Raw genomic sequence first — 15923 nt, 5'->3', positions numbered from 1 at the left:
TCTCAGTTCAGACAGAGAGAAAGAGAGGAAGAGTCGCTGATCATGATGTTCTTTATGTCAGTTTGTGAAGATCTCATCTAATGGTCATTCTTCTGTTCTTGATCGAAACTCGCTTGTTTGTCAGTGATGGACCAGAAGAAGACGGTGATCGTGACAGGTAAACTGTGATGAAAGTCTTGGTAGCGGAAAACGGAATGTTTTTGATGGATCATGTGGTTTTTGTGTTAGTTTTAAGAGTTTTTCTAGTGACAGCTGAGACTGCGTCTCTTTTGTTTTCTTTTTGTTTTGTTTTCTTTTGTTTTCTTGTCTTGTCTTTTCGTGTTTTGTCTAGTATTGTCTGGTCTTTTCTTGAGTTACTGTATTGATATACCATGTATTTTACTATTACTGTCTATGATACTCATGTTTTTATCATTTACCATGGTAATACCACGTTTAATTTTCAATTTTTATATTTACCATAGTACTGTTTTGGGACGTCTACCATGTATATGTTCGATTATGTTTGTTTGGACATTTACGACAATACTTTACTGTGGCATTCATTGAAGTGTTTGGAGTCAGTGTTATTTCAGTATTGCTTAAATTATATTATTATTTTATTAATATTTATATAAATTATTGTTTTATAAATTATCAATAATTTTTTGTATATTTTATTTAAGTTTTTATTTATTTGTTGCTTTAAGTTAAACATATTTCAATTAGTCAAGGCAACATTTCTGATTTTTGTTTAGTTCCGATTTTTTTCACGTAATATTTATATTTTGGTTCAGCTTTATATAAATGAACAAATTTGTTTTTAATAGTTTTAGCTTTATGATAATCATCCTGTTTGTTGTATATGACTGTATGTACTGTAGTATAATCATTCAGTACTATAATATATTAAAGTAAAAGGAATTTACCATCTGATCTCCATCATCATTGCACATTTAAATACTACTTTTTTTCCTGATTGAGCTGATAAAAATATGCAGTTACTTATTAAATCCAGTCTTAGACTCTGGACTCCAGCTTGTCCTGAGAGCATGTCGAGTTTAGAGTTTAAAGGGTGTTACGGTTATAAAAGAGAAGTTGATGATAATGTACAGTCATCCGAATCCGAGAAGTCTTGTTTCACTCTTAAAATTGGGTAATAATTACTGGCTGAGTGCACATTACTCTGCCGATCATACGGCTAATTACGAAATAAATACATTAACATGAAATATTGATTTGATTCTTCATTTCTTATTCAAATGTTACTCAGTTTAAGTGTCATTATTCAAAATGTTTGACTGTAGATTAACACCATTGACCAATCAGAATCAAGTTTATACTGTGTGTATATATATATATATATATATATATATATATAAAAGACAGTTACATCTGCCATATGGTTGTGTTTCTCTGTGTTTCTGTAGGTTTTGGACCGTTTGGTGAACATGCGGTCAATGCCAGCTGGGTGGCAGTACAGGTATGATATTTGCACCTGTAGGAAATGAGCAGATCAGATCAACCATGAACTATGATCTGTACTTATGTTTGTTTATGCATGACTTCCGAATAACTGTAAACTTCAATTCAATATAACTTAATTTGCATAGCGCTTTTTACAATACACATTGTTTCAAAGCAACTTATTTCAATGCTACAATTCTGTTATCAGTCAGTGATGAGTGTAATGTCAATAATATTCATAAGTTATGTGGTTAGTTAATATCATGTATTCAGTAAAACAGACAGAATGAATATGTTAGGCAGCAGTTACAACTATTAATGATTACTAGACAAGGATAATATTTGACAGTTCTGGAGTGTTTGCAAGTATTGGCGGCGCTGTCTGAAATCTTCAACAAAGGTTGGATCTAATCTGTAGACAGAAAGCACAGATGACATCTTTTTAAAGTGCCCCATTATGCTATTTTAAAGGTTCCTAATGTTGTTTTGGAGTCTCCTGCAACAGGTTTACATGCATCCAAGATCAAAAACACTTTCATTTTCTCATAATTTACGTTGAAGCATCAGCTCTTTTCTCTCAGTGTCTGAAACGCTTCGATAAAAGATTTGGTCTCTCTAAACCCCGCCTTTCCGAAAGCCTGCTCTACTCTGATTGGTCAGATGACCCAGTCTGCTGTGATTGGTCGACCGCTTACAGCACGAGTCAGAAACCAAATGCTCATTATCATATCTGAATCTCAGCTCTTGATACACAGTGATACAAACAGTTTTACCGTATTAATCTCATCAAAGTGGATTTGCTTTGTCAGCAGAAAACTGTTTGGGGGCGGAGCAAAGAGACGCTGTTCCCCGGCAGCCAATGAGGACCATAGTTTGGCATTATGCAAATGAGTTACAACCTACGCAGGTTCAGCTGGAGTTACTGACGACTCATTTCAGTTCAGAATTATTTCTTTCGGGAGACAATAACTCCATTTATCTGCACTTTGATCTTTGAAACTTTGCAGACCTTTTACATTCACAAACAGCTTTATTACACACTGCATGAAAGGTAATATCCCAAAAAGCATAATAGAGGCACTTTAACAACTCTTTAATTCTGAAACAATCCGCTTCTCAGTTTCTAATGAGAAAAAGACCGTATTAGTCTTACATGTGTACATTTCAGTGTTTCAGAAGATCTCAGCTATCATGTCTCAAACTGCTCAATATTGATCATATACACAGTTTTCAATCGAAAGTCAAAGATCTCAATATGAACCCAAACATTTCTCATCTAATGTTCTGAGCTGCTGTCTACTGAATGTCTGTCGACTCGTTAAGGTAAAATTTTTGTTCTTGAGGAATCTCAGGAGAAACTTTTGAGACAAAGTTGATTCTGTATAAGATGAGAAACTGTAACGTTTTCTTCTGTAAAAATGTCCTCTTCTCAGGAGCTGGAGAAACTGGGTTTGGGTGACGAAATAAACCTCCGTGTTGCTGAAGTTCCTGTGGAGTATCAGACCGTCCAGAGTCTCCTGCCGTCTCTATGGAAACAGCACCTCCCACAAGTAGCGTAACTATATCTGCCCGAAAATCACACATGCTCGCGCTAAAAAACCTAAAACATTACATCATAACCACATGTTTGTGTTGTATCAAATGAGTTTATATCTGTATAAACGAGCGCTATCAAATCGATGAATCGCATCTAACAAAAACGTTTGTATGTGTGTGTGTATATATATATATATATATGTACGGACATACGTACGCAAATACGTACGCACATACATACGCACATACATACACACACACACACACACACACACACATATATATATACATATACATACATACACACACACACACATATATATATATATATATATATATATATGTGTGTGTGTGTGTATGTATGTATATATTTGTGTGTGTATTGATGTATGTATATTTGTGTGTGTGTGTGTGTTTGTATATATCTTTTTATATAAAAAGTCACTTTGCATGCAGCTGATACTTTTTTTTTTTAAGAGGAATATTTTTTGCAAAGTTTATTTAAATAGCCTAAGTATTAAATTACTGGGCCCGTATTCATAAAGAATCTTAATGCAAAGAGTAGCTCCTAGTGACAAAATTCTAAGAAAATTCTTAGAAATGTAGGCGTTTACTCTTAAAATTAAAGAAAAAATCCTAGTAAAGAAAAAAGTAATTCAGGAAGCATCTTAACCCTTAAAAGAGGTTTTAAGGTTAAAATTGTTAGGAGCACGGACGAGGACTTTTAAGAGGCTTAAGAGTTTCTTTAGCAGAGGAGAAAATGACAGAAAGACGAAGAAGGAGAAGAAATGTGTTGCAGACGATGGATGACAGTGAGTTAATAAGACGCTATAGATTAGATCGTGCAGGGATCATGTTTGTGACAGATCTTATTAGAGACACGCTAATATCTCCAGCACAGCGCAGAAATGCCATAGCGCCTGAAATGAAAGTAATCACTACATTAGGATATTTGGCAACTGGGAAAATTCCATGTTTGATACATTAAAACCAACATTCAAACCACCACTTAAATAGACATGCCAGTAATCAGTGTAACTGGAAAGAGTGGAACAATTTTTATCATTCTAAGCAATCAAATACCTTATAGGAAATTAACAGCATGGAAAATAAAAAAAAGATTTATATACACATATAGGCCTATAATGTGTGTGTGTGTGTGTGTGTGTGTGTGTGTGTGTGTGTGTGTGTGTGTGTGTGTGTGTGTGTGTGTGTGACTCTGAGAGAACGGTCAAATAGGAAAAATTACGCATGTAATTTCAAAGTGAAGGCTTAGAATAGACCCTATACTTAAAATCACTTTTTTTTTCCTTCTTGGTCAACCAACCAATCACAGTCTTCAAAAGATTGTGTCATACATAGCAACGGGGTCAGCCCCGCCTCCTCACTAAGATAAAAGTTTTTGTCTTTTCCTTACTCAGAGTTGCTCTCAGATCGGTCCCGAATCGCTCTTAAGCTAAGACTCCTACGTAAAAGTTTTTAAGCTAAATTAAGAGTTTTCTGAGAGGATTCTTAGAATCTTTATGAATACGGGCCCTGGTTTATATGCGGATCTCTTGGCTCACAGAGCTGGTTCAGCGCACAGATCACGTGATCATATACGTTAACGCTTGTACAAGGATGTTAGCATAGTATAAAATACGGATGCTGCGTTCATTATTTTTAATGCATTAAATCACAGAAATTAACATAATATTTGACAGCCCTATTAAAGGCACAATATGTAAGATTTTTGGATTAAAATGTCCAAAAACCACTAGAACAATGTTATGTATTTTGTAGACTTGTGTACTTACATTATCCCAAATGTTTCCAAGAATGTTTAAATCCAGAGAAATAAGCAGTTTGAACCAGGGGCCGTATTCACAAAGAATTTTAAGGCTAAAAGTAGCTCCTAACTGGCGAATTTAGGACCAACTCCTAAAAATAATGGGCGTGTCACTCGTAACTTTAGGACTCCTAATTTTTTTGACTAAGAGTAATTCACGAAGCATTTTAGTCCTAAAAGTAGCACCTAAGCCTGGGACATCTTAAAAGAAGTCGAGAGGACTCCTAACTCACTAAGACCTATTCACAAACCGCTTTTTGTGGCATTTCACGTTGCAATGTTTTGAAATGCGTATGCGGAGCTTCCAATCGCGAGGGAACAATTTTGCATTGTAGGCATAACTAGGGATGCAATAACGCCACCAACAACAACCAAAACTATGCTACTCATTGCATGTAAACTAATTGTAACGTTTCATTGTGAATCAAATTAAAATGTTCTTCTCTTTGCAAACGTAGGCAGAGGCATATAGTGACAGATTAATTCAATAATGTTGCAAAGATATTGCATCAATCCATATGTTTCATTAGGCTACTAGGCTATTTGTTTTGCCTTACTCTTTATTCATTTAGGCTATTTATTCAGTTATTCATCATCTTCCGTCCTTCACACTACTTGTGTAGCGCACGCATTCTCAGACCTGTCACCTGTCACTCATCATCGTAGGGGAGGTGTTTGGAATCATTCCCACGTTACAATCATCAGCCAATCAAGGTGGTCACTTCAGTCAAGCTCGTGCATGAGTAATGATGTCATCCATAGCAACGAAGACTCAATCTTAGTTTAGGAGTTGTCATTTTTCTTTACTAAGAGTAGGTCTGAAAGGCGTTGTGAATAACTTTTAAGAGAAAACTCCTAGCTAAAATCTTTTAGTGCGATTTAGGAGTACTCCTAGTGGTAAGATAAAATGCTTTGTGAATACGGCCCCAGGACACTGGTTAATTAAATTAATTATTTTTAATGCATTAAACCACAGAAATGAAACAGCCCTATTAAGAACACATTTTATAAATAAATAAATGTTTTTTAAAAAAGCTTAATTTTTTCTTTCTGCTTTTTCAAAGTTAGTTGTCCACGTTGGCGTTTCGGGGATGGCCACCACAGTAACACTCGAACAGTGTGGTCATAACCAGGGTTACATGCGCCTGGACAACTGCCGGTTCTGTCCCGAGTCCCGCTGCTGTATGGAGGGAGGACCCGACTGCATTCCCTCTGTCATAGACATGGACACGGTCTGTAAGAGAGTCAACTCCTCTGGGCTTGGGGTCTCTGTGTCTGTATCGAAGGACGCCGGCAGGTATGGACGTTTCGCTAACACGCAGCAAAATGCTGTTATTCTTTTTTCCATGTTCATCTTTGTTTAGTGTGTAATGTTGCAGAGTTCATCTCTATATCAGTGTCAGTGTTTCTGAACTCCTGAAACGCCTCCATTGTAGTCTTGAGTTTCTTCCGGGAACGAACACATCACAATATTCCTCATTTAAATAATGAATGCGCAGAATAAAGGGGCGGGGCCTGGTTGAGGTAGTTAGTAGTGTGTTAAACTGGCGGTTATGGTAAGGGGCGGGGCATTTCCCAAACACACTCGAAGCGCTCGACCAATCACAACACACTGCTCCTGTCCCTTTAAATGCAAATGAGCTGCTGCTCCCGGCACAGGGGGCAGAGCTACAAGAGCTTGTGTCCTTTTATATCTCACACACATGCACTGAAAATTTCAAAACATGTAGACAACATTTCTGAATGGTTAGTTGGTGAATTTATGCAGCTTATGTGTAGTTATCTTCTAGTCACTGATTAGCATATTCTGTCTTGATAATCTATAAATCGTGTTCCGGGGGCGGGGTTTATGTAAACTCTAGGGTTGGTGATGTCACTAACCCGGGAGGAATGTGGTGTAGTCTCTACCAGCCGTTTGTTGTAGTCCTTAAAAAGCGATTTCTTTAAAAGCAAATATCTCCCTTTGCTTTGAACTTTGAGCGTTGTAGCTTTGCAGATGTTGTTTATGCTCAAACAGCAACATTACACACTAACTAAAGTCAGAAAAGTGAAATCATAATCAACCACCCCTTTAAGAAAAAAGTGAGCAAAAACATGGGTCAAGCCCAAAATGGCTAAAAACTTAGCTTTTAATTGTCTTAACCACAAATTATTGCTCAGGAAAATAGCTACATTTAAGCAAATGCACTACTTATAAAGCCATTGCTGTCTCAGAAAAACAAATATTCCCAGAATATGGGAAGTTGTGTGTGGAGTGATGAATCGCATGGTGAAATCTTCGAAAATCTGCTGAGAAATATAATAATAAATGCATCTCTATCACAGTGAAGCATGAAGGAAGAGTGTCTATTTAACTGCTGGAACTGATGAGCTACTTCACTGTGAAAACTCATTTAATGATTCAAAGCACAGGACAATATTGCAGAACGGCTTGCTTCCCACAAATGCAAATTTGTTTTCTAAAGAGGAATGATCAGATGTCATTTTCAACAAGACAATGCTCCTGCACAAACTGCAAAGACAGCCAAGAAGTGGCTCATGTTTTAGATGGTCAGAGTCCAGATTTGAACCCTTTAGTGAATATTTGGTTTCACATTAAACTCAAACTAACTGGGAGACATTTATTAACTACTCATGAACAGTTTGAAGGCATTAACATCGAGGGAACAACACTGACTCTTCATCCTGTAAAAAAACAACAACAACTTTATCTACCGTATTTGTGCAATTCTTGCTAATTTCCCGACCAGTGATTTGTGATTAAAATGGTTAAAGTGATAGTTCACCCAAAAATGTGTCTATCACTCAAAAACCTGTGTGAGTTTCATTCTTCTGCTGAACACTAAAGAAGATATTTTGAATTTGAAGAATGCTAACCAAAGAGTTGATGAGTCGCAGTGACTGTTATAGCATTTTTTCTTACTATGGAAGTCAATGGGGTCCAACAACTGATTGGTTACCGACATTCTTCAAAATATCTTCTTCTGTGTTCAGCAGAAGAAAGAAACTCAAAGGGGTTTGGAATAAATTATGACAGAATTTTCATTTTTGGGTGAACCGTCCCTTTAAGACCGTTAAAAGACCACTAAGGGGCAGATTTACTAAACAGGGCAAGTTGGCGTGAGAGAGCAATTCCAAAACAGTGCCGATGGGATTGGAAATTTCTGCGTGTGATCTACTGATGCGCAAATTAAAGAACAGAAAAGGCATGTCTTCAACCAGACACTAACTGATAGATTGCGTTGGTCATTATGGAAATGACCTTAGTAAATCACCTTGCATGATCATTTAAAGAGCAACTTGCAGGTTAGAAGACCCAACAAGTCAATGTATAGAAAAATAATGTAGGAACTAGATTTTCTTTAAAAAAAAATTATAAATATGCTACAGTGGCTTCTGGAGTCGTTTTTGTGAGAAAATTTTACTTCCGCATCTGAAAATGGGCGTGACGGGCGAGAGTCGTGACGTAGCACGAGGGAGAGCGGTCGATTCAAACAACAGGGAAATATGGATTGCAATGACATTTCGGACGCTGAGGAAATTGTTTACGGACCACAGCCATACAATTATGAGCCTGCTAGGCTGCCAAGAGAGCAGGGACAGGCCAGGATTAATGTTAGACAGAACATATTGGAACTTACAATAACAGAAACTAAGCTTTGATCAGGCGTTTGTCATGCTCATTAATATCCGCCCAGACTAACGTTACGTGATATAACTTAGCAGTTTCTCATGGAGAGACAGAGAGATATTTATTCCTGATACATTTTTTGTTCCATAGGTGCTTGTGTGGGAAATGCGAGGCAATGTTTACAGCTGAGGAAAGTAAGTGTTGCAGGGAGGTGGATGCATACTGGGCCTTAGTGGAAAATGCCAAACTTTCCATGGTTGCAGTTAGTGTTACTACAGTAAAGCCATGGTGAATGTTGCTGATCTATGGACACTGGATAGTTCGTTCATTCATTGCACAATGTTTATTCCTGGTTTTCACGTCAGCGCTGTTTGATCCGTTAATAACGGAGAAATGTGAATATTTCTCACTAGATCTCGCAGCGATGTTATTACTTCAGTGGCGAATTCTTTATTTACTGGATCTCGCAGTTAGGCTACAGTGTTGCTTGATCAGGCTCGCGCTGCACTGGTCCAAACTGATAAACGGTCCACACAAACACAATAACGAGTAACTGTTAGCTCAGTTTCGTTCCGCTTACATTGCGTTTGCCAGTTGATGTTGTGCTCGCGCCTACATCCAGCGGGAGAACCCGAAGATGCGTGCACTGAAGGAACCGCACTAGCTCTGAGTCTCACCCGGTTCTTACTTCGGTATCCCATGTTGAACTCCTTCATATCGCCGGGACGATAATCCTCCGATCTGAAGTGAACGCTACACACGACCGCGTTTTCCGAAGCCGACGCGGAAGAGAAATCCCGTCTCTTCACCTGCACAACCCGCACCCAGGCACGAAAGATAGCACCGTCCTTTTTCCTGTTAGGAAACCGGTGGACTCGATGTCCTGACAGGCTGGAGTTTTTGCAAGCTCCACAAACACATAAATTTACCATGACGATGATAAATTGAAATACAAAAACTACTGAAAACACACTGTCTCACGACCGCTCTTACTGAATACCAACCCACTCTGCACTGAGCTGCGGCAGAGCACAGCACACGTCTCCCTCGTGTGACGTAAAATGACGCGATGTTGAAAAAAAAGCGGTTTGTACGAGCAGTCAAAGAAACGCTCACTTTATCTACTAAATTGGTGTCATTATGTCGTTTTAAAACATTTTAAATCCTGCATTATCTTTTCATATGGTATTTTCATACACGGTTATATATTCATTTAGATTTTTTTTTTACCTGCAAGTTGCTCTTTAAAGGGGTCATGAACTGGCTTTTAAAAAAAAAATTATATTGTTGTCTGAGGTCAGCTTATGACGTTCGCTTGCTTTTTACATTCAAAAACATCAAAATGAATAAGTAATAGGGTATTTTCTACACTGGTTTTGAGCCTAGCTCCTGAAACGCTCGGTTTTTATGGGCGTGCCGCACTGAAGACTTGGAAGTAAACGCCCACTGCTATGATTGGATAACAGTTTTGCATATTATAATGAGCTTCATGTAATAGAGACAGAGCGTATTTAGGCCACGCCCACACCGGGGGGGAAAACAATCCAACCGTCTCCATTGACTTTGCATTGCGAGAGGCTGCCTCCTTGTCATTTCTGACTTATAACAAAAAACAAAACAATGTCTAAAAGCTGCTGTGTGACAAGGTGTACAGCAAACAAGCTAAAAAACCCAGATATAAGTTTTTATAATCTGTCGACCCCAAAAAACGAGCGTTTAAGGACACAAAAGTGGATACAGGCAATTGAAACAGAGCGCAAGGTGTCATATTACACTGAGAACAACGTCCACTGGAGCAGGGAACGTAATCGGCAACAGTATAGCTTAGCTTACAAAAATATAATATATAAAACTGACATTTGGATATTTGACTTACCAGTGACAAAATGTTTACTGCATTTTTTAGTGCATACTGACTGTCAGGATCCCACAATTTACCCATTCGTTCCAGCCTGTACCCACTTTTGTGTCTTTAAACGCTCGTTTTTTTGGGGTCGACAGATTATAAAAACTTATTTCTGTTTTTGCTTGTTTGCTGTACATCTTGTCACACAGCAGCTTTTAGGCATTTTTCTGTCTTTTGTTATAAGTCATAAATGACAAGGAGGCAGCCTCTCGCAATGCAAAGTCAATGGAGACGGTTGGATTGGTTTCCCCCCCGGTGGGCGTGGTCTTCAGATTATGACGTGTTGCGCTCTGTCTTTATGCGCGAATTGGTGGGCGGGGCTAAACAGGAAGTGTTGAAGTAGGCGTTGATCTTCTTCTGCGGAGGCGGGGTTTGATACCCTTTGACCTCATAGATCCCCACAAAACCTGTCGTTCGCTGTGACTGGTGTCAATAAAAGCTTTTATTGGACTTGCAGGGAAGTTTTCAGTTCTGAAACTTTCAGGATATTCTTATAGTATGATGACCTCTTATATGTCAAAAGCCCAAGGAAAATTAGATTTCTCAGTTCATCACCCCTTTAAATATTCTCCTCCCATCAATTTTGCGCCTGAAAGGGAAACTCCTACAAAAATGCATATGCAATAATATCAGCCACAAAAATAACCCTGTCCTCGACTTTCCAGCGCTGATTCTTCACTGCGTGTCTTTAGTAAATAATAATAGTAGTTTTTTCACTGGCGTCCTGGCACAAGCGGTTAGTAAATCTGGCTCTAAATATTTTGCCATTTTTGGCCTGGTCCATTTTGCCCAGGAATGTAGGAGTGAGACTTAATTTTATCCATCTGGGATTAATTGGATGGTGAAATGTGAGCCTGAGAACTTGTAAATGGCATGAATCCAGCCATCTGGCTCAAGTTTTGGATCAGGGCTTTATAAAAAAACAACAACCTGGTAACACTTTATTGTACAGTGTCATTGTTACATATGTTACATGTAGTTACTATAATAACAACTATTAATTATGCATAATTACATGCAACTAACTCTCAACCAAAACAAACCAAATCCGGTTACACTTTATTTTAAGGTGTTACAGTGTAATTATATATTTAAGTACTGAGTAATATTAAGCAACTACATGTACTTACTATAGGGTTAGGGTAGGATTAGGGTTTGGTTGTGAGTTATTTGCATGTAATTATGCATAATTTACTACGGTAAGTAAGTACATGTAACATATGTAACAAGGACACTGTAAAATAAAGTGTTACCCCAAATCCTTAATATTACTCAGTACTTAAATGTATAATAACAGTGTAACAAAGACACCTTAAAATAAAGTGTAACCAAATCCCGCATCCTCTCTCCTCAGGTATCTGTGTGACTACACCTACTACACGTCTCTGTTTCTGGGCGACGGCAGATCCGCGTTTGTCCATGTTCCTCCTCTGGGAAAACCGTACAGCGCAGAGGATCTGGCTCGCGCCCTCAGAGCCGTCGTTCTGGAGATGCTTGAACTGATGGAGCAAAACAAGGGAAAGAAACACTGTGTGCACGACCAGTGAGAGTCTCACGCCACGCTCTTGTTTGGATTCAAGAGTTCATGCACATTTGAAGACTTCGATATCTCAACTTGTGTGCTATGCACACGGAGCGTTCAGCTGGGTTGAGAATCGACTCGTGTGCTAAACTCAGCGCTGCAGCCGGGCACAAATCATTAAGAAAGCACTTTAATGGGGTATACTTGAAACATGCAGAGATTTGCTATTATGCATAAAACAGACGTCATTCTAATGTGAAAACCATGTCGAAACTATACATTTTACATTTGCATTACAATATACATGTATGTCTTGCAGGTACATTTTCAAAAATAATGTATTTAAACACTTTCTCTCGCCGTCTTGTTTTTAGATTCGTTATTTAACAGATTAAGTGCTAACACTTTACAATAAGGTTTCATTCGCTAACATTAGTTAACTAACATGAACAATACGTCTTCAGCATTTATTAATCTTAGTTTAGACATTTTTTAAGCTCAGATGTTGAATCTTTAAATGCACTGTGAACTAACATGAGCATTGTTATTAACTAACATGAACAAAGGTTAATAAATGCAGAAAATATTTAGTAGGGATGTCCCGATCAGGTTTTTTTGCCCTCGAGTCCGAGTCCGAGTCATTTGATTTTGAGTATCTACCGATACCGAGTCCCGATCCGATACTTCGATAAAAAAGAATAAAGAAGAGCAAAAAAAAAAAAAAACAGATCCAGGATGTTCCTTATTTTTTGATTTAATTCACCTTATTTTAACATTTAACAACTCTTACAAACACTGCAGAGCACTTCTGTGAGGTAGCTTGAACAATCATTTATGTAATAAATAACATAAATTCTTCACCTTTGCAGGGCTTGAATTTTCGGTGCGTGAATGCGGGGGTTGTGCATAATTTAAACCATTCCCGCAAGGTTAGCTTTTATAGTGCGAGAAATTCCCGCACAAATATATTTGCTTCATCTCAGAGCAATTGATTTTAAAAAAAATCACAGATGCGAGAAAAAATGTCTAACTGTCTTTTATTTTCGAATTTAATTCGAATTTAATTCCTCAATCAGCGCTGGACCGGCTTTCTCTGTCTTCCGCTGAGTCCTGGCCGTAGACAGATCATATGTTTCACGCTGTCAATGCAGTGGTCTGCGTTGCGCTGATCTTATTCACACTATCGAGTGTAGGTGCAGCATTCTATCATTTTGAGTCATAATGAGCTGTTTGTGAAGAAATTACAGTATCCGCTTCCAAATTATGCCATTTTAATCAAGAAACTGAAACATTAAAAAACATGTTGCTCTTTATGGTGTGCCAGTGATAGAGCGCGGCAGCAACGAACCAACTGATCAGCTTACAGCGTAACAACATTGAATGCTCGGCCGAACAGCTGATCATAGCTGTACAGGGTGACTTATTATTTTTCATCTCCATAAATATATCTAGTAGTAAAGCTAATGCAAGGGCTAGAAATCTACTTTGCTGATACTTCCTTGTCATCATGGAGAGCGCAGTTCATGGTTGCATAGCAACGACAGACGCCACAGAGAGCAAGCGCTTGAAGGAGACAGCGGTGCGCCTGCGCTTTCACTTGGTTAGTTTACACATCATACGTCTTTGCAACAAAGTGATGTCATGCCGCACGCGTTGCTGTTTCTGTGTGGATTCTAACTCTGTGCCACCGCATAACTATAGATGTGTTAAAAAATAATGAGAATATATACATATATATCCGAGTCCTGATCGGGAGGTAACGTCCGATTCCGATCGAGTCTGAAACCACGTGATCGGGCCCGATTTCCGATCACGTGATCGGATCTGGACATCCCTAATATTTAGTGCTTATTGTTAGTTAATGCATTAACTAATGGTAACTAACCTTATTGTAAAGTGTTACCACTTAAGTATGTGTGTAGTATTAAGCGTTTCAAATCAGGGTTTTTATAGTTAACAAAACTAAAAACATAATTTTAAATATTGATAAAAACTATAATCTCAATGACGGTAAACTAACACTGTTTTAAACGTAACTCTTATCGTTTGCAGCTTTCAAAAATACCCCAAACACACACTGGGCATCCCAGTTTATTTGATCACAGACTACAGAGCAGGTGGAAAGGCTGGTTTAAAATTATGATGAAGTAAAAACAATGTTTTGCCTGCTGGACAGTGATATAAAGACATAATAACTATGTCTGTCTGGTTATTAAAGTGCCAAAGTGAGTAACCAGACTTTAAGGGTACAAGCATCAAACCTAACTGTACAATCCAAGTGTGTTTTTCACCATTTTAATCATTTTATGTACAGAGTCCCACATAAAGACACCTAAATCCGATGCCTTTTGAGTAATCCAAGGTCTAATGCTATCAGTGCTAGCTGTGAAGACATCAGCGGTTTGGCTTTTGTTAATTATACGAAATGTGAAGTCGTGAGATGATTGTAAGGTGATGTCTGTCTTCTCTCAGTGGACGTTGTTTGAGATTTTCTTCTTATATTGCTTTCTTACTCTTTGCAAAATGCTGGAATTTTGGACTATGTAGAATTTTAGTCCAAACTAAAAGAACTCTTTAAACGGCTAATTGACGGTTAATTACATTACATTGCATTACATTATACATCACATTGCATTAAATTAATAATAAGTTAAATTAAATTAATAAGTTAAATTACATCACATTGCATTACATTAATTACATTATACACTGCATTAAATTATTACATTACATTAGACATTGCATTAAATTATTACATTACATTAGACATTGCATTGCATTACATTATACATTGCATTAAATTACATTATACATTGCATGACATTATACACTGCATTAAATTATTACATTACATTATACATTGCATTAAATTATTACATTACATTATACATTGCATTGCATTACATTATACATTGCATTACATTATACATTGCATTGCATTAAATCACATTATAATTATACATTGCATTGTATTAAATCACATTATATACATTGCATTAAATCACATTACATTATACATTGCATTGCATTAAATCACATTACATTGCATTAAATCACATTATAATTATACATTGCATTGCATTTAATCACATTACATTATACATTGCATTGCATTAAATTACATTACATTATACATTGCATTGCATTAAATCACATTACATTATACATTGCATTGCATTAAATCACATTATAATTATACATTGCATTGCATTCCATTACATTATAATGGCTCAGTCCATTATATGATTTTATAAAAAGTGATTTAAAATTACATATGGTTTTAATTTTCTTTCTTTAGCTTGTTTTTCTAAGGTTTTTACTGGAATATGAGTTATTAATTACAACATACTGGACCAAACAGACCATGCTGTGAATCTTCATTATTTTAATGTTGCCTAAAAACACTGTTATTTTCAGCATTTCCTTGTTTCCACTGGTCAGTTGTATTGTATTAAGTGTTCTGACATCGGTTCAAGTGTATACATTAATATTCCCACATTCTGGTGGACGCTGTTGTGTTTCCTCTTTGTTTGTGTTTCCTTATTCTTCCACTTTTTTTTATAAACTGTAGCTCTTAATAAATGATTTCTGCCTTATTTAATTGTTTTGTTTTTTATCTTAAATTCATAAAATGGATGTGAATTTTTACATTACATTTTAATACAGGAAAATGTATGAGATCACTAGTGAAATTGTGTTTTGTATGTTCTAAAATGTTGCATTACTAATTTTATTATCAGCATATCATATAAATATATAGTCCTATTAATAAGTATGTGTACAATGAAAGTGTGCATTAAGAGGTCAAAATATTTCAAGTTTTTCACTCTTTATTCACCTTTTGATGTTATCTGAAGTCAGATACATAAAAACACAAATATTCGATAATTACAAATGTTAAAGGTTATTAAATATTATTAGGTTGTTAAAACGTAATGCATAATATTTATCAAAGGATTTATATATATTTTATAATATTTCAAGACACTGCCCATTCACATCTTTATCACGTCTTTATTTTGTCTTGCAAAACCAAAATATTTCGCGCAAGGCA

The 15923-nt window shown here is 36.9% G+C and overlaps 1 protein-coding gene across 2 annotated transcripts; it reads left to right on the top strand.

The window, feature by feature from the left end:
- pgpep1 (pyroglutamyl-peptidase I) lies at positions 1-15465 on the top strand. Of its 2 annotated transcripts, XR_014607288.1 has the most exons (6): positions 1-157; positions 1410-1462; positions 2880-2996; positions 5875-6107; positions 11702-12459; positions 13715-15465. XR_014607288.1 is itself a non-coding variant. In XM_084120787.1 (5 exons), the coding sequence occupies exons 1-5, from the start codon at positions 127-129 to the stop codon at positions 11892-11894; spliced, it is 627 nt and encodes a 208-aa protein (XP_083976913.1). In that variant the 5' UTR covers positions 1-126; the 3' UTR covers positions 11895-15465. The 2 variants fall into 2 exon arrangements, 1 of the variants encoding a protein (XP_083976913.1); XM_084120787.1 differs by having other exon boundaries at positions 11702-15465.
- Positions 15466-15923: the final 458 nt, after the last annotated feature.

Source organism: Abramis brama, assembly GCF_963993115.1.
Source record: "Abramis brama genome assembly, chromosome: 7".
Taxonomy (NCBI): Eukaryota; Metazoa; Chordata; class Actinopteri; order Cypriniformes; family Leuciscidae; genus Abramis; species Abramis brama.
This window is presented reverse-complemented; position numbering and strand designations above follow the sequence as displayed.

Bases quoted from the DNA above. Each gene is read 5' to 3' on its own strand.
- pgpep1 (XM_084120787.1), top strand. From the start codon at position 127: ATGGACCAGAAGAAGACGGTGATCGTGACAG. The intron at 2,997-5,874 runs GTAGCGTAACTA...GCTTTTTCAAAG, and splicing joins GGAAACAGCACCTCCCACAA to TTAGTTGTCCACGTTGGCGT. The intron at 6,108-11,701 runs GTATGGACGTTT...CTCTCTCCTCAG, and splicing joins GTATCGAAGGACGCCGGCAG to GTATCTGTGTGACTACACCT.